The 18,906-nt window shown below is 38.6% G+C and overlaps 2 protein-coding genes across 3 annotated transcripts in view; one reads left to right on the top strand and one right to left on the bottom strand.

Moving 5' to 3' along the window:
• Window positions 1–548, bottom strand: part of NMNAT1 (nicotinamide nucleotide adenylyltransferase 1) — a 28,197-nt gene extending 27,649 nt beyond the window's left edge. The window contains exon 1 of the mRNA XM_043486264.1: window positions 284–548. The gene's annotated coding sequence lies outside the window, so the exon portion shown is untranslated. The remainder of the gene's footprint in view (window positions 1–283) is intronic.
• On the top strand, window positions 4–15,464 carry LZIC (leucine zipper and CTNNBIP1 domain containing). Of its 2 annotated transcripts, none has more exons than XM_043486269.1 (7): window positions 4–26; window positions 4,035–4,143; window positions 5,732–5,867; window positions 6,199–6,297; window positions 7,606–7,701; window positions 8,001–8,082; window positions 8,572–15,464. In XM_043486269.1, the coding sequence occupies exons 2-7, from the start codon at window positions 4,043–4,045 to the stop codon at window positions 8,628–8,630; spliced, it is 573 nt and encodes a 190-aa protein (XP_043342204.1). In that variant the 5' UTR covers window positions 4–26; window positions 4,035–4,042; the 3' UTR covers window positions 8,631–15,464. The 2 variants fall into 2 exon arrangements, with proteins under 2 accessions (XP_043342204.1, XP_043342205.1); XM_043486270.1 differs by lacking the exon at window positions 4–26 and adding an exon at window positions 688–742.
• The last annotated feature ends 3,442 nt before the right edge of the window (window positions 15,465–18,906 follow it).

The following is an 18,906-nucleotide window of genomic DNA, read 5'->3' as shown; positions in this document are numbered from 1 at the left end:
CGCGTCCGCTGAGCTGGGCCCCTCAGGTAGGCGGGGCACCTGGCTCCTAACTCTGGAACCTTCGGGTAGGCGGCGGTGGAGAGGGGACCTCGAGGGTCTTTAGGAGGTAGTTTGATTTCTGGTCTGGGAAGAGCCGGAAGAGTTTTGGGGACAGCGGATTCCCGGCGACCTCTGGTGGCAGCCGGGCCTAGTCGAGCCGGCCGCCGCAGGACCCAAATGTGGGAGCTTCAAGTTCCCCGGTGTGAAGTGGGATTTGGGGCCGTGACCTGAGCTGCTCCCTTACCGCGTCCGAATGCTTGAGGTCCGGATGCTGCTCATTTCCAGGCGGGAAAACTTGTGCGCCCCATCTGTACTGTTTCCGTGCTTCTGGGTTTGACAGCTTCCCTCCAGGCAGGTCCGGGTGCGGGGTTCTCCTCTGTCACCCCCTCGACTTCAGAAAAACCTGAGAACGACTGCCGGAGACAGTCGAGAGAAAATGGGTTTCTCCTCCCTCCTCCAACCCCCTACCGCCCATTTGAAGTCTTCCTCGAAAGAGAGGTTGTGTTACATTCTCTGCCTAAGTGGAGTTTTCGGGACTGCTTTAGGCCACGTTTATATATAGTAAATAAAACCACTCGTTAATCGTTTCCTTTTTCCCAGACAACTCCACCCCTAGGTGGTTTGAACTTTGAGCCTGTTTTAGTCCTGATGAGAAGTTTCGCTTTCCTCAAGTTTAAGACACTTGGAACTTCAAGAATTGGAGGTTTATGCCATTTGAGACCGGTCAGCACTGAGCAGAGTTAAGAGTACTAAGAGACAGGTGAGCGTGAGTGAGTACCTTCCTCTCCAGATTAATTTTTGAGAGTAATTTTGCAGTTTTGGTAAAAGGTGCACCACCTTTATTGAATACTAGGTGGTGCCCGCGAGTTAATCTTTCTGAGGTAAATCTCAAATAATGTAGCATCAGGGTAGGGTTTTTAAAGAGTTTCTATCTGCCCTGAAATTGTTTTAAAATACCCTTACCTCCTTAAAATATGTTGTGCCTTTATACAGTTCACTCAGTTATTGACTATCTAGTCTGTATTATAGTGCTGAAGAGTCTAAGAAAGGAATCAGACTCAAATTTCTGCTCTCAGTTTACAGTCTGGAGAGGAAGACAGACAAACAACAGGCTATAATGAAATCACATATAATTCAAGGCAGATATAGTGTTAAATAGAGACTTAAGATGTAGAATGCAGTGGATAAAGCAGTCAATTCTCATTATTCGTTTACCTGTTATTTATCCAGTACTTTCTGTCTGCCGAGCATTGTGCTAGTTGGTGGTGTGTATAGAAAATGTAAAACCCCTATTCTCAAAACAACTCACAATCTAGTGACTGGGAGGGAACCAAGGAAGGCAGTGTGGAGAACGTGAAATTTGACCTTGAAGAATGAATGACTTGGCCTTGATAAGTAGAAAAAAAAAATATAGGCTCAAAAGAGAAAGATGAAAGTGCATGATATGCTTTGAAACAGCAAGTAGTCCAGTGTAGACTGTAGGAAATTAAGCCTGAAAAGACACTTTATTTTACATTAGGTTTCCCTTGACTTACACGGAAAAATTCAACAGATTTAAAATAAAATTTCAATGTGTATTTCCAGGAGAAATTATATATGAAACATAGTTATAGTAAGTTACTTTCTGGCTAACCTATTATACATGAGCTAAGCTATAATAAATTATACTTCTGGCTATAATGTAGCTCATTTCTGTTTACATATTATTCATGATTGTAGATGATTTAAGCCAATTTTTTAAAATACAGTAAAAAAAAAGATAAAAGATGCAGTAGTAAGTCTAGATTTTCACTAATTGCATTCTATTTTGAATATCATATAAGGAATCTCCTTCATTAAAGTTCGCATGTGGAATCACTTGAAAATGACTATGTGTAGGAAAATTTTAAATGCTTTCAAAAGTTACCCTGAAAGAAAGAAAGTGAAAGTCACTCAGTCCTGTCCAACTCTTTGCGACCCCATGGACTATACAGTCCATGGAATTCTCCTGGCCAGAATACTGGAGTGGGTAGCTGTTCCCTTCTCCAGTGGGTCTTCCCAAGGATTGATTCTTTACCAGCTGAGCCACCAGGGAAAACAAAAATTTACCCTAGGATTTAAGTTTTGATGAATATACCAAATAGTAATGTTTCCTAAAACGAATGTGAGTGTAATTTCTGTAAATGGAAAAACTCAAAACACTATAAATGTTAAGGTAAATGTATACAATATTAATACACCAAATCAGGAACTTTTCTATACCTTAGCAATAATCAGAAATTGTAATAACAGGGACTTCCTTGGTGGTCCAGTGGCTAAGACTCTGCATTCACAATACAGAGGCCCTGAGTTCAATCCCTGGTTGGGGAACTAGATCTCACATGCTGCAACAACGACCTGGCAGAGCCAAATAAGTATTTAAAAAAAGAAATTGTAATAACAAAATCACTATTTCCAATATCAACAAAAAATACAGACTATCTAAGAACAGCTAGTATTCAAAGCCTTTGTGAGTAATACTTTTTTAAACTAAAGACCATGAAAGAAAGCCTAGGTAATTGGAGAGAGACATTGCTTAATTGAAAGATTCAGGGACTTCCCTCATGGTTCAGTGGTTAAGACTCCTTGCTCCCAATGCAGGGGGCCTGGGTTCAATCCCTGGTCAGGGAACTAGATCCCGCATGCCACAACTAAGACCCGGTACAAACAAATAAGTAAATAAAAAAACATTAAAAAAAAAATTCAAATTTCAAGGATTCAGGTTTTATCCATATTAATTTTAATGTAACTCTTGTCAAAATTTCAATTGAATTTTGGGAACTAGTTGTCAAACTGATTCTTAAATTTATTTAGAAGAGAAAATGTACAAGAATAGCCAAGAATTTGAAGGAAAAAACCCACAATAATAAAGGTAACTCCTTATCAGTTGTCTGTGTACACCAGCTTTAAAGCTATAATAAATAAAATAGCAAAGTAATGCCTTAGGACCGGAATATTGCCAATGAAACAGAGTCTGTTTCTATTGAGTCTCAAAGGTGGCATAAATAAATACCGGTAAAACAGTTTTGGAGCAGTTAGTTATCCATTTGAAAGAAAATTAAAGATCCTTATTTTATAGCACTAAGAAAAAATAACTGTGGGTGGTTAAAGAGCTCAATGTAAAAAAATATCTATAAAAGTCTTAGAATACAAAATAGTATATTTTTGGGAATTCCTGGTGGCCCAGTGCTTAGGACTCAGTGCTTTCACTGCCAGGACTCAGGTTCAATCTCTGGTTGGGGAGCTAAGATCTTGCAAGCTCTGTGGCACAGACCCCTCTGCCCCTCCCCGCAAAAAACAAAATAGTATATATTTGAAAATCTTGTATGGTTAGAGCCTGCTTTCATGGGACACAAAACTAAGAAGACATAGAGAAGATAAGCTTAGCCATTAAAAATAATAATTTACCATAACAAAAAATACCATAAGTAAAATTTAAAATCAGGAGACAAGAGGTAATATTTGCAACATAAAAACAAAGACTTTATATCCATATTATATGAATCAGTAAGAGAAAGATAATCCCATAGAAAAATGGGCACATTTCCAGAGAAGAAATTCATATCAAAAGTTGTTCCTGCCTACAAATCATTAGGTAAATGTACACAAAGGTCAACAAGATGATACACTCTTAGTCCTGGAGTGTACTTACTAAGAGTGAAAAAGAATGTTAAAATGAATCTTGTAGAACAGAGGCACACCTGATCTGTTTCCTTGTGAATCTGTATTTTCGTCTATCAAATTTGTTTAGTAAGATAGATCAATAGTTAAAACTTCTAATTAATTTGTCAAGTCAATTAAGATTGCTAGGCATTTTTGTGGGGTGTTACTATTATATGAATTTAAACTTTTATGCTTCTTTGCACAGCTATCTTCCCCACACCTGTAGCTCAGAGTATAATCTAGGTTAAATTGCACTGCTATATTGAATCATTTCAAATAACCAGTACTGCCTGTGGGTTTATTGTTCTACTTAGAGATTAAAATGGCTTCCAGAGGAAAGACAGAGACAAGCAAATTAAAGCAGAATTTAGAAGAACAGTTGGATAGACTAATGCAGCAATTACAAGACCTGGAGGAATGCAGGTAATAGTATAATTGTATACTGCTATGCTGTAAAATGGTGTTTTTTTCTACAGTTAGATTATAAGCTCTGTGTATGCAGTTCTATGTGTGATTCTGGTTTCCCCTGTAGTGTTCTTCACAGCGCTTTGTCTACTGGACAACTAAACTCGGTATAGGTTTTAGAGTTAAAGAGCCTGGGATATTGAAGTCTTTAGCTTAAAAAAAAAATAAAGTCTTTAGCTTAATTACAAAGTGAGTTTGAACTTGGGCAAAATGCTTAACCACCTTGAGTTTCCATTTCCTCAAGTGTGAAATGGAAATAATATCACCCATCTTGTCTTCAGTATTTAAAGTAGCCTTGCCTGGTATCAAGCTGAGAAAGTATTACTTGAACTTTCTAGTGTGTGTTTTCACCCTTAACTGCTCAAAGGTCTAAGACTGCTCATTGCCTTTTTAACAACCTTGAAGATTGTTGTAAACATTACAGATGAAGAGACTGACTTAATGCTTGGCCCAAAGCAGGCACTTGATACATAGGAGCTCTTTTTCTAGTAAATGTTTATTAAATGGCTTGTTTGGAGTACCCAGATGGCAAGTACTGCATTGTTGTTGTAATTCAAAGTACATAAAATTTTACCCACTGTTAACGTTTTGATGGCTATGAAGGGGCGGGTGGGCTGGATTTCAGTTGTGCTGGTGGTGGTGATGGTGGGTGAGTTTCCTCACTCAGAAAAATCTTCAGCTAGCCTTTTCCCTGATAGGGAATCACAGAGTAGGTAACAAAACTCCCTCAGCACCTGTATGGAAGTGACATTCTCTGGCTCTCCGACAGCAGGAGATCAAACCAGTCAATCCTAAAGGAAATCAACCCTGAGTATTTACTGGAAGGACTGATGGTGAAGCTGAAGCTCTAATACTTTGGTCACCTGATGGGAAGAGCCGACTCATTGGAAGAGACCCTGATGTTGAGAAAGATTAAGGGTGGGAGGAACAGGGGGAAGCAGAGGGTGAGATGATTGGATAGTATCACCAACTCAATAGATATGAGTTTGAGCAAACTCTGGGAGATGGTAAAGGAGAGGGAAGCCTGGCATGCTGCAGTCTATAGGGTTGCAAAGAGTTGGACATGAGTTAGTGACTGAACAATGTTAATGATGATAATTATAACTTTATTAAATACCTATTTTATTTTTAAATACCTATTTTATACCAAGAACTTTTCATATTTCATTTAATGCAAGGAAGGTACTATCATTATCTGCAGCTAATAGATAAACTGAGACTTGGCTAGTTAAATATCTTGTCTAAGGTTATACCATTGATTCAGAGACTGCCTAAAAGGAAGTTATTATGTAGTTTGTTAAGTATGCCTCACTTTGGTAAAAACAAAAACAGGGTTATAAGTGTTGTGGGATAATGCCCACACTAGTATCAGAACACATCCATTAGATTTATTTTTGATATATTTCCTTTCAGCCTTTTTTCCCACCAGCGTATTTTTTGTATGTATATGTATTTGAAACCTTGGTGTATAAATACTGATTGGTGTTTTTTTTTTGTCTTCTCTTGATACTCTATATTTTTTGGTATTATGTCCATTATACTTCAGAGAGGAACTTGATACAGATGAATATGAAGAAACCAAAAAGGAAACTCTGGAGCAACTAAGTGAATTTAATGATTCACTGAAGAAAATTATGTCTGGAAATATGACTTTGGTCGATGAACTAAGTGGAATGCAACTGGTAAGCATAATTTACTTACATTGGTGACACAATTTGTTGTGTTTTTTTTTCTCAGTAAGTATATTTAAGATGTTAATAGAAAATATACCCTGTTGAGGGCTTAACTTCTAGAGGACTGTCTCCTTATGGATAAAACAGCATTTGCTTCCAGGTCTTCATCTAGTTATATGTTTTAGTCCAGTGACTTGCATGGAAATGGCAAATTGAAATTAAAGTTGTAACAGTATTTGATGAACAAAGAAGACCTATTAAAAATTGAAGACCCATCAATCAAATATTGTAATATTTGATTTGTTGAACTTCTTTTTTTTTAACCTTCTTGTATTTCTAGGCTATCCAGGCAGCTATCAGCCAGGCCTTTAAAACCCCAGAGGTCATCAGATTATTTGCAAAGAAACAACCAGGTCAGCTTCGGACAAGGTTAGCAGAGGTAAAGTTTCTTTCAGTTGATCTAATCACTTTGTGTATTTCTTTTCTCAGCCCAAGAATTTGCTCAGTGTGATATTCTGAAGTTTAAAACTTGGTCAGTTGAAAATGTACAACAGCAAGAGTGAACCCTAATGTAAAGTGTAGACTGTGGGTGATTATGATGTGATTATCAGTGTTTGTTCATCAGTTGGAACAAATGTACACTGTGGTAGGGGATGTTTGTAATGGGCAGACTGCGCATGAGTGGGGGAGGCAAGGGGTGTATGAGGAATCTCTGTACCTTTTGCTCAATTAACTGTGAACCTAAAACTGCTCTAAAAAGGAGTCTTATTTTAAAAAATTGGTCAGTTGATTTTAGAGCCACAACCCGCAGTTTCCTGACAAAATCATTCCTTTATTGATGACAAATACAGAGGTTTAAACAGCATATGGCAGTTTAAATCGCTACTGACTGCTTCTACTAAGACGCCACATTTAAAGTTTTACTATTTAGTTCTGGAGCTCTGAATTGAAATCGCATCTAGCATTCATTAGCAGCACCAGCTATTTTGTGTGTGTGGCCTTCCCTATCTAAGAATTTCAAACATCTTTATAAACCTGATACTTGAGGAAGTCTGTTTATAGACATGAATATAATTAAGATGTTAATAAGTTATATGCAGCCATTGGTAATTTAATAGCCTAGTGATTAAGAGCATGGACTTGGAACAGGTCAGCTGAATTTGTACCCCTGCTCTACTAATGGACATATGTGATGTTGGCGGAGTTCTTTTCTTCAGTCTCTTTTGCTGTTTCCCCATTTGTAAAAAGGCAGTAATGATACCTCTTCTGATTGTTACGAGGTTTAAATGGAGTAATATATGTATGTGCAGTATTACTAATCCAGTGTGTCTATGTACATAGAATAGTGCCAAGGCATAGTACATGCTCTCCATGTTTCTGGTGGTAGAGGTGATATTTAATCAAAGTTCCAGGGGATCTGTAACCAGTTGTCTCTTTCAGGCCTGTAGACCACGCTTCAGTGTAATGAAATAGAGTTCTTAGAGGATAGCTCCTCTTTAAAGGAAGCTGTTGACCTACTAATTCCTTAGGAGAGTTTGTAACTAAGACCATGGTGATGATTAGTACCAAGATATATTAGAACTGTGTGAGAACATTCCTATCATGTATACCTTGAATTGTCTCTATAGTTTTTATAATATTAATCAGTAAAGGATCTTTTCTTAAAGAAGTAGATGTGAAAAACTTGATTTTATGCAAAGAATGTTTTTAACTTAAATACCATATGCTTCGCATTCATCTGTTACAGATGGATAGAGATCTCATGGTAGGAAAGCTGGAAAGAGACCTGTATACTCAGCAGAAAGTGGAGATACTTACAGCTCTCAGGAAACTTGGAGAGAAGGTATCTGTATTTAATTTAATATATTAGGTATAAGGAAAAAGTGGGAAGTGTTTGGTATAGAAACCCCCCCTCCCTGCCAGTTTCTCAGCTTTCGGGATCTTAGTTCCTGGGGATAGAACCTGTGCCCCCTGCAGTGGAAGCGTGGAGTCTTTAACCACTGGACCGCCAGGGAAGTCCCTAGTATATAGCTGTTTGATCTGTGATCTAGTTTGTGGTCCTACGACATTCTTAACAGTGGTTCCTTGAACCACTTGTTAACATCTGAACTCAGTCCTTTGGGCTTTGTTTTGTTTGTTTAGCTGACTGCAGATGATGAGAACTTCTTGTCAGCAAACGCAGGTGCTATTCTCAGCCAGTTTGAGAAAGTCTCTACAGACCTTGGTGAGTACTCTTGTATTTCTGAAAGCTGGACATGAATTATTGCTTCAGACTGGCAGATGGTGTGGGTGAGATAAAATGATGGTCTTTTCTGGAGTTAGCAGTGAAACCAGAATTATTTTCTCTATAAACCTCTTTTAATGGGTTTATTTCCCAATACTTTCAAATTAAAAATAATCAAATTATTATAGCCTAATGTTTTAAAAATATTTGTCAGCTAAATGTAAATATAAAAGTAAATTAAGATTTACACCTTCTATTTCATACCTGAATTAAAGTGTTTGTAACCAATAAATCGCCTGTGTAGCTGAGTTGTTTGTGCAGGGGAAGGAAATTGGAATGGCAGTGGGAAGGTTTAAGGATAATGCACCAATAATAGAAGCTCATTTTATTTCCTATTTTAGTATCTGTGTGATGGTTTTCCTCTCTTTACCTGGAACTGTAAATGCACTTGAAATGACATCTTTGTTTATTATGTGTCTTTCTCCTTAGGCTCTGGAGACAAAGTTCTTGCTCTGGCAAGTTTTGAGGTTGAAAAAACGAAAAAATGATATGGTGTGAAAACTTGGGACAATGATCACATTCTTATTGTAAATGGTATTTTTCTTCTGGGGAGTTTGAGTTATGGCAGAGAAGTCAAGAGATTCATGAAATGTATTCGTAACCTAAGAAAAGGTGACAGAAAAGCGTACTCACAGCTTTTGTTTATGCCCTTTGTCATTGTGCTTTGTGTAGAGATAGGCGAGTGATTCTCGCCTTGTTGGGATGGAAGGCCTCATGGACCTTGTTCATTACAGTCTGTTTAAGAGAAAACAGTGTCTCTGCCTGTTTTTATTAAACCTCCCTGTTCTTAAGTGCTGATAGTAAATGAAAAGATGTGAAGTGACAGTTCTTTTCTGCTCATAATTTATCCCTACTTGTTGGAGTAAATAATGTAGCAACATCAATGGACCTCATATATGTTCATAGCATTTTAGAGTTCTAAGTGATCTTAGAAATCATTTTCATTTTACATACAAGGAAAATGAGGCTCAGAAAGAACAAGTGACTTGTTTGAAATCTTATTAGAGACAGAGCTGGGGATGAGACTTGGGTGTCCTGTCAGTGTAATGTCCATTAAGTTTTATTTGTTTACTTTGTGCTACTTTTAAAAAATAATTCAGACATATTTGTAAAGTCTGTGTTTGTGAACATTCAGTGTCCCAATAAGAAGTTGTCACTGAGGGACCCTTCTCCAGCCTGTAGGCTCTCCGTATGAATGGTGCCCATTGTGTCTCTGAGTTTTGAGCTTGGAACAATGGGAGCCCTGTTGTGAGTCTCCTGAGGTAACTTAACCTCCTGCGTTGTTTCACCAGGGAAGCAATTGGAAGTGGCAGCTTGAGGCCCTCCCTGTGTGTGACCTCTTTGCTGAAACCCAGAGGGTGGTGACTGTAAACTACTATTTACTCTTCAGTTTTTGGAGAAATGCAAAATAAGTTCCAAGGAGTAGCCAGTTTCTCTCCTGAATGTTTAGTCTCTCTGCATGCTCAGATATGTAGATTTTTGCATATGTATGTACGTCAGCTTGTTTCCCAGGCTCTGGCCAGTTTATATTCCTACATGTTTTTCTCAATATTCTTTTTCTTTTAAAAATTAAAAACATTCTTACAATGTTTAAAGCTTCTTGTATACTGTAAAATCTCCTAGGTGCTCTGCCAACTGGACAAATTAGGGGAACTCAGCTGTATTAATGCCTTATTTGGAACTTGTAATGGGTAATTTTTTATGTATTGGTTTATGATGATCCAAAGCTCATTAAATTGTGACAAACAGGAAAAGCAGATTACCTGCTATTTGTTTAGAGCTTTGAGGTCAGTCATCATTATTTCATTATTCTGTGTATTCTTTTTAACTGAAGTGAAATTCACATGACAAAAAATTCACCATTTTAAAGTGTACCGTCAGTGCACTCACAGTGCTGTGTGGTGATCACCATTATCTGGTCCAAAACATTTTCATCACCCCCGAGGGAGCCCCCGTCCTTACTAAGCAGTCACTCACTCCTTCTTCCAGTTCTCCAGCAACCACTCATCCACTTTCTATCTTTGTGAATTTACCTATTCTGGACATTTGGTATAAATGGTATTATATAGTATGGGACCTTTTGTGTCTGGCCTCTTTCACTGAGCATACTATTTTTGAGGTTAATCCACATTGTAGCATGTATCAGTGCTTCATTCATTTTTAATGGCTGAAAATACTCCCTTGCGTGGATACCACATTGTGTTTATCCATTTATCTCTTGATGGACATTTGTTTTTTTCCCACTTTCTGGCATTTGGAATAGTGCTGCTGCTAGCTCAGTTGGTAAAGAATCTGCCTGCAGTGCAGGAGACCTGGGTTCTATTCCTGGGTCGGGAAAATCCCCTGGAGAAGGAAATGGCAACCCACTCCAATATTCTTGTCTGGAGACTCCCATGGACAGAGGATCCTGGCAGGCTACAGTCTGTGAGGTTGCAAGAGTTGGACACGACTTAGCAACTAAATTCCTACTACTATGAACATTAATGCATAAGTATTTGTTTAAATACCTACTTTCACTTCTTTTAGGTATGTACCTAGGAACAGAACTGCTATTTTGGTTTCTTTTAAATTCGTAGCAATATTTCCCCTTCTCTTTCAGTAGTAGTAGGACAAGAAAAATTGGAAGTATTTTATATTTGAAAGGGGCCTAAATGAATCTGGAGTCCGTAAACTTCGGTTTCCCTTAAACTTTCTGTAAGACTAACCTAAGTGAAATGTTTTGTTATTAATCGCAGTAATGTATTCATTTTGTAAGTAATGACTACTACTCAATTTAAAATTAATCTTCCTTTCAGAGTGGCCAGGTTTGCAGTGCCTAGCAAGACACTGTCAGTCAGGGCCATGTGACCTTTGGTAGGTTACTTAATCTTTTTGAGTCTCATTTTCTCTTCAGTTGAGTGGGAGCTACCCACTACATAGGATTACTGTGCATTGCCCTCTCTTTGTTAATATAGAAAGATATTTTACATTGGAGCTAATCTATCATTTAACAGTTTTTTCAAGGGCCATATGATATATTTTGTTTCACAAATTCGGTGTCAGTTTAGAATAATTTGAAAAGTGAATACTTTGAAAAGTCTCTGTAGTTATTAAATGACTTATAAACTGTGTTTATATTCATATTTTGCTATATTTAATCTTCTGGTTTTTTAGACCTCTTGGGAGGTCTCAGACTGCAATGACTAATGCTAGGGTCGCTGTTTGACATCTTTGGGTCAAGCTAATATTTTAATGAAAAGAATACCTGCATTTGTCAGAGAACTGGGGTTGCCACAGAAGTAAATCCCAGTGATCAATTGTGCAACCTGGCTGTTTAAGGAAATATAATTTGAAACAATTTCTATTTCAATGTTTTGCTTTTTTTTAAACCGGTGAGTGGTTAAGTTAGGTATTCTAGGTGGGTGGTAGAAGAAGAAATCAAGCAGTAGAATGAGTTGTCCCCAGGAACGAGTTGGAGTTGGGACAGATGGATTTTTAACTTTGGTTGTTAGGCCTTTTATTGAAGACAGTCAGCCAAAGAACAATCATCTTAGGCAAAATAAAAGACTGAGTAAATCTACCATTAGAAGAGTGTCTTATTGCAGGGAATGGTGGGTAGTTTGAAACTATTACAGCAAAAATAAACCTGGACCTTTTTGCCTGGAGCTTTTCAACGACATTCCTGTCCATTTTTTTCTTATTCTAGTCATTACCAAGACCAAAAAACACTCTTTGCTTCTCAAAATGTTTTTCAGCATTAATATGTAAATTTAAACTGTCAGCATTCCCACAGACCCCCATGAACAAGCTGTAATTGCTTCCAGTCTGTGTGGCCTTGGAATTAAACTGGGGAAACTAGTATTTAGTATTTTCATTAAGTTGCAAAAAGCAGGTTAGAAATACGCCTCTACTAGGTATGGCCTTTTGACACCCTCACTCTCTTTTTCAAAGCCCCTCTCCCTGTTCACACTAACAGCAAAGCGGAGAGACTGAGCTGCTGAAGGGACCTGAAATACAAGGGGTCAGTGGCGTTCTTGAGAGTTTGCAGTGGGAAGTCCATGCTGTTCCAGGCAGAGGGACCACCGGAGGGGTTTGAGGCTGTCAGTTTGTAGCTTCCTAATGCTTGGTTGTTTTCCTCTGAGAACATCAGATTCCTTACAGCCTCAGACAATGGACTACAATTAAAAATAAACAAGTAAAAATATTTTCCATAAAGGAGGTCAAGGAGAGCCACCGGTTTTCTTTTGAATTAAAAAAGAGGAAGGTAATGCTAGTAAGAGTTCTTATTAAGATTATGCATCAATCACAGGTCCTCTGCCCCTAATGCTGGCAACTGTGACCGTGAACTTCTGAAGCCTTCCCAGAAGAACCTCTGATTGTGTGTTTCTGTCATAATTTCATTATATGGTTTAAGAGTTTGTAATCTTAATTGTCTGTTTACTCTAAAATGTCTTAGTAGTTCAAGTACTGTTTTTTTGTTACTGGTAAATTGTCATATATATACTTGGGACTTTTCTTTCCTATAAGAAAGAGTTCAATGATTTTTTTTTTTTCCATTTTTGGCTTGTGTGGAAACTAGATTCTTTAGGCTTGGCCTTATTCCCACAGTATTCATAAACCAGGCCAGCTTGAAAACAGAGGCAGTGACCCTTGTTGATAATCAAAGAGATAAGTAATTTAGGTAAAAGCAGATATTTGGCCTGGATTAGACTATACGTGATTGCCTTAATCCTGTGGTTAACCATGTTTTTAGAAAATGTGGTGAGTTTTTATTAATTATTTCATCTTTTAAAAGGAATTTTTTTTCTGGCTGCCCCACTCAGCATACAGGCTCTTAGTTCCCCAAACAGGGGTCGAACTCATGCCCCCTTCAGTAGATATGCAGAGTCGTAACCACTGGAGTGCCCAGGAATTCCCTTAATTTTTTTTTTTTTAAACTTTGTTAACACCTCAAATTTTACACCAAGTTTATTCTAGGTGTTGGTAAATTATACCTTAGATTTGATTTATAAAGCTCTGAGCTTATAAATCGATTATACTTCAGTAAAAATAAATAAATTTTTTAAAGACAGCAGAACTGTAAGAAGCAGTAAATCTGGCATCCTATGTCAATGCTTGGAAGAGAGCCACCACCAATCAAGAAAGTTCACTTTAAACTCATGGAAGCAAGAAATAAATTTCCATTGTGTTTGAACCACCAAAACAAAAGCCTCTGAGCTTTTTCTTGTTTATTTAAAAATTTTTTTTTCATAGTTACCCAGGAGATGAGCATTTGTAATTTTGGAGCAAACAGGCAGAATCTCAGCCCCTTAGCCTCAGCCTCGTGGCATTTCTTTTCATCCTGTCTTCCAGAAGTGTGCATTGTTTATTCCTCTGCAAGAAAATATGAGCAAGTAAAAGAGTACATGCAGACAGAACCTAAATCTGCTTTCCACTCTCAGGAAAGAAAACGTAGACTCTTGTCTCTAGCCTGTGCGCTTGGGGTGGAGATGAGAGATATGAGTGTGTACTCCTGTGTGTGCCTGCCTCCAGGGAGCCTGACTGCTCCCACAGTGCTGGCTCAGATGACCCCCCACGGTGCTGCGCTTGCCAGAGAGGGTGGTTGATTATGCCAGGTTAATTTTGCTACAAAGTACTGGACAAATTGTGGATACTAGGCCCTTTTGGTTTGAGAAACCCAAAATGTACTTTTTCCTGGTGAGGATTAGGTCTTGAAAGTGAAGAGAATGTATTTTAGAGAAATCTTAACAATAATTCCTATGTGGAAGCCAAGATATTCTTCTATTTGTTCCCTCTTCTAATTGTGATGTTGTCTATTCTTCATCAGACATTTATTGAGTGCTGATACATGACAGGTATTACCTAGCTCTTTTTTGTTAAGTTTTCTAAAATGCATATTGGATAGAGTCCTTAAAAAAAAATAAGACTCTTAAGTGTTTATATGGTAACAGAGGTTTAGATGTCAGACTGTATCACCAAGAGATTTATTTATTTTTTTTTTCAAGAGATTTATTTTACAATGATAAAATCATGTTTCAAATAGACCTAAATCCCCACCTAATCTGTTACTCTATCTTACTTAGATGGGTCCTTAGAATCATTATTTCAGATGTGTATTCACATATTGTAAGGAGGATTACTCTTGGAAATAATTCTGATCTGTACAATTTGAACTAAATGATCTCTTTCATCTATTTTCACCTCACTTTAAAATCTCTCTTGTAGGGAGTTCAGAGGTTTTCTAGTGACTTTCACTGCTGTGGGCCTGGGTTTAGTCCCTGGTGAGGGAATTAAGATCCTGCAAGCCGTGCAGAGGGGCAAAAAACTAAAATTATAAAATCAAATCATTAATATAAAATGGATATTTCACTAAAATACAATTGACCCTTGAACAATGTGGGAGTTGGGAGTGCCCACCCTCTGCACAGTTGAAAATCCATGTATAACTTGACAGTCAGGCCTTGGTAACCATGGTTCCACATCCATGCATTCAGCCAACCACAGACTGTGTAGTACTGTACTATGTACTTAGTAAAAGAAATCTGGGTATAAGTTGACTCACACAGTTCAAACCCATGTTGTTCAAAGGTCAAGTTGTTTTGGAGAATATTGAATGGAGAGAAAGTGAGAATACTCCTAAAGGGGAGGAAAAAATATCTTTCCTCTACATTTTTTTTTCTTGACTGGTACCCCTATAACAAAGGCAGATTAACAGGAGAAAAGCATACAGATTTATTTCCTGTAAGTGTTATGTGACATGGGAGCCATCATAAGGAAATGAAGACCCAGAGAAACCATTAAACCTGAGTGTTTTCATGCTAGATTTGATGACGAGTGAAAAGTCTTGGGGAAATGTGATAGAACAAAGGTGAGCTAAGTGTAATAAACTGAGAGAAACAGCCAGATCTGTTTGTTCCAGTTCTTCTGTGTCTCTTGTCTTCGAAGGTAAGGATGCTCCTTCCTTCCAGGTGTTGAGGAGGGTATATCTCATATGAGGGTTTTGTGATCTGCTTCATGGGAAGGTCAAAAGTACTATTCATGCCATTTCTCAAGTTCCTTCAGCTTAAAATATTCGGTATGCCAAGGTGCCATATCGTAGGATGGTGTGTCCTCTGAACCCTGTCACTGCATTTCTAGTCCTAATTGTGCCACTGTTTCACATTTAACTTTGGCCCCAGTTTGTTAGGTCACCTCTACATATTCATGTAGGTATTTTGTGAAGGATGGTTATTAAATGTTTACATTGCTTTGAAGCTACAGTATAAGGAACTGTATGAAATTAAATAATGTGACTTCCATTAAAATTATGTAAAATCTTTAAATATACATTTTAAGAATACTAAGTAAAATGGAGGTGTTGTGTTTGCTTTGGGGCTTCCCTGGTGGCTCAGATGGTAAAGAATTTGCTTCTAATGCAGGTGACCAGGGTTTGATCCCTGGGTCGGGGAGATCCCCTGGAGAAGGGAATGGCTACCCACTACAGTATTCTCGCATGGAGAATCCCGTAGACAGAGGAGCCTGGTGGGCTACAGTTCATGTGTGTTTGGTTTGACTAAGGGAAGCTTGTATTCATATCTAGATATTTGAAGTAGTAGGAAGTTAAAATCATAAATTAACTAGGAGTATCTAATGTGGGAAAAGCCTACAATTCTGTTTCTCCTGTCTTTTGCTTTTCCTGGATGTGAGGTAAATCACCTTTTCTGTTAAATTTCCTTTAATGATATAATTTGTGCTAAAGAGATCTTGTAATAACCCAAGACATCCTAGTAAAAGGATGTTACTGGATTTGTGGGAATTTGTGTGTTAATATGATAGCCTGTCTCAGTAGGGTGTCATTAGCAGCAGAAATGGAAGGCAAATTACAACCAACCCCTTTATCTTTTCCAGGCACTGCAGCCCCTTTGGCATGCTGTTTCTATAAATCTTCCTTGAAAAGAAATTAAATAGAAATTGCCTGCTCAAAGTTGTTCTAAAAAGTCACGCATGTCACCTGTAGGCTAGCTTGAGAATTCCTGCCTCCTCTTCTCTATGAGCATGTCTTCTGCTCTTTTCTAAGAAAGCTTTTTCACTTATTAGTAAAAAATAAGCGTCCTTTTCTGTTCTGTCTGTAGTTAGCCACCAATTAGTAAAGATGAGCAGAAACACTCCCATGCTGAGCACTGTGCTAGGGGCATAGAAGAGGCTGACACCACTTCATGATGTGAGCTCTGTGAGCGCCTTTTTATCTCCCAGGAGGGATCCTCAATAGGTTTGGGCTGCCCCCTGGAGCCTGTAGCTATTTCTGTCTAACTCCTCATTAAAGTCAATCCAAGATACTGCTAAAGCCTTTGGATTCTTTAAGTGAATTGCCTCCACTTGAATTCAGCTAAAAATGCTTCACTTTCACTCCCCAGGGCTGCTTCCAAGCTGCATGAACTCTCCTCTCCTCAGCCTCACACCCCACCAAAAATATTGATGTCCACACAGCAAGACTAGCTTCTTATTAGAGATCCATACTGTTGCTGTGAATGCGTGCCTAACTGTAAGAAGGGAAAAAAAGAATGAATCCTAGTTAAAGCTGAGCACAAGAATGTGACATAAATCAGGACTTTGGGGGGGAAACAGATATGCTTTCCTCTCAAATAATAATTTTTTTTAACAAAGAAAAAAATGCAAAAAAAAAAAAAAACCCCACCCCAAAACAATAAATTAGATCTAAAAATTGATGAGAGTACATAGCACTGTGCCAGACTTTTCCATTGTAAACTGAGTTTCTACTATGCCTTTCTAAACTGATAATATTATATAGTTTTATATTCTATCCTTTTTGCCTTTTCATACTGTCCATGGAGTTCTCCAGGCAAGAATACTGGAGGGGTTGCCGTTTCCTTTTCCAGTGACCACGTTTTATTAGAACCCTTCACTATGACCCATCCATCGGGAGTGGCCCTGCAAGGCACGGCTTACAGCTTCATTGAGTTATGCAAGCCCCTTCACAGGGTTGTGATCCATGACCAAACCTGTCATTCCTAAAGGAAATCAACCCTGAATATTCATTGGAAGGACCAATGCTGGGAAGGATTGAGGGCAGGAGGAGAAAGGGGTGATAGAAGATGAGATGATTGGATGGCATCACCAACTCAATGGACATGAATTTGAGCAAACTCTGGGAGATGGTAGAGGACAGAGGAGGCTGGCGTGTGGGAGATGGTAGAGGACAGAGGAGGCTGTTGTGCTGCATCCGAGTTGGACACGAGTTAGCGACCAAACAACAATATATTCTATCCAGTAAAGGCTTTGGCAAGATGAAACCAATTATTTGGGGACTAAGGCAGGGTGGATTAGGAGGGGGAAAGCAATAGATTCTACAATTTATTTTCCATCTTGATGGAATGCTGCTTTGATATATTGGAGTATTACTCGACAAGTTTTTATTCAGACCTTTTTCCCTTGAGGTGGCATATACTGCCTTATCCTGCCGTTTTGAGCCTAGCCATTAGACTGAATTTGACAAATGGGATGTTCATGGAGATGTCTTCAGCATGCTTACACAGTTTGGATTGGGGCCCTTGCTCTTCTACTGTTCATCGTGAGTGGAAAGTGCCCTGTGTGGCCTCTGGTTCAAGGAGAATAAGCAGATATAGAGGAGACTTAATCCCAGTCTGCAGCTAAACCCTGTTGATTTCAGCCTCACCCAGCAGAGTCACAGTGAACCCACAGCCTGAAGCACACCCACACCAGGCAATTTGCTGACCCCCGAACAAAAGCCACAAATGCTTGCTAAGCCTCGGAGTTTCGAGGTGGGTTTTTATGCAGCACTCACTCACTAATATGTCATTCTTATTCCACTTTAGTCCATTCTCCTTGCAGAAACCATAGTTATCTATTTAAATACAAATCAAACCATATCACATCATTGTTTAAACCTTTGGGGAATGAATTTTAAATGTTTAGCATGACCTATAAATTCCTGCATAAGAGGGGCCTGACCTCATTCTCTATCACTCTGCACTCTAGTCACCAGCCTTCTCTCTCAGTAATTTAATCTCACCACCCTCTCTCTTTCTGATGACCTTGTTATGGGCTGGTCCCACTGTGTGCTATCCTTTTACTCTTTGCTTAGTTAACTCCTTATATCTCAAGTGTAAGCTTAAATGTTATTTTCCAAAGGAAGCTCTCCCTGACCCTAATACAAGGTAGTTGTTGTGGTTTAGTGGCTAAGTCATGTCCGACTCTTTGCAACCCCATGGACTGTAGCCCACCAGGCTCCTCTGTCCATGGGATTTCCCAGCAAGAATACTGGAGTGGGTTGCCATTTCCTTCTCCAGGGGATCTTCCTGACGCAGAAATTGAACCCACATCTCCTGAATTGGCTGGTGGATTCTTTACCCCCGAGCCACCGGTTCCCAATTATGTGGCCTCAGAGCCCTTTGAATTTCAGCTTTTAGCACTTAACTATACTTGCAATGAATTATTGAAGTGTGTAATTCATTGTTGTATGTCTCGCCCATCATGAAGGCAAGGACAACATGTGTCTGATTTACTGCTTTATCCCCTGCTTAGAACAGTGACCTGTAATTGGCTAAAGAGACTAGACTTGAACAAAAGTCAGGGGATACATAATAGCTCACAGGTGAAATGTTGATGAAGTTCTGAAACAGTTCAAATGAAACGTCCTGTGGGAACCTAGTGGAAGGTAATGTGAATATTGGAACAAGGTCAGAAAAAGACACCTGCAAGGAAAACACAGTCTCTCCTTAGTCACAGAGCCAGGTTAGCTACAGTAATAATGAGCATTAGATCTCT

Source organism: Cervus canadensis, chromosome 13 (assembly GCF_019320065.1).
Source record: "Cervus canadensis isolate Bull #8, Minnesota chromosome 13, ASM1932006v1, whole genome shotgun sequence".
Classification (NCBI taxonomy): Eukaryota; Metazoa; Chordata; class Mammalia; order Artiodactyla; family Cervidae; genus Cervus; species Cervus canadensis.
The sequence above is the reverse complement of the archived record's forward strand: the minus strand, read 5'-3'. Positions and strand labels throughout refer to the sequence as shown.

What these genes read in the sequence shown, in the direction of transcription:
- LZIC (XM_043486270.1), top strand. Translation starts at nt 688, where the DNA reads ATGAGAAGTTTCGCTTTCCTCAAGTTTAAGACACTTGGAACTTCAAGA. An exon ending in AACTAAGTGGAATGCAACTG is followed by an intron (nt 5,868 to 6,198) that starts GTAAGCATAATT and finishes TTGTATTTCTAG; the next exon opens with GCTATCCAGGCAGCTATCAG. An exon ending in TCAGGAAACTTGGAGAGAAG is followed by an intron (nt 7,702 to 8,000) that starts GTATCTGTATTT and finishes TTGTTTGTTTAG; the next exon opens with CTGACTGCAGATGATGAGAA.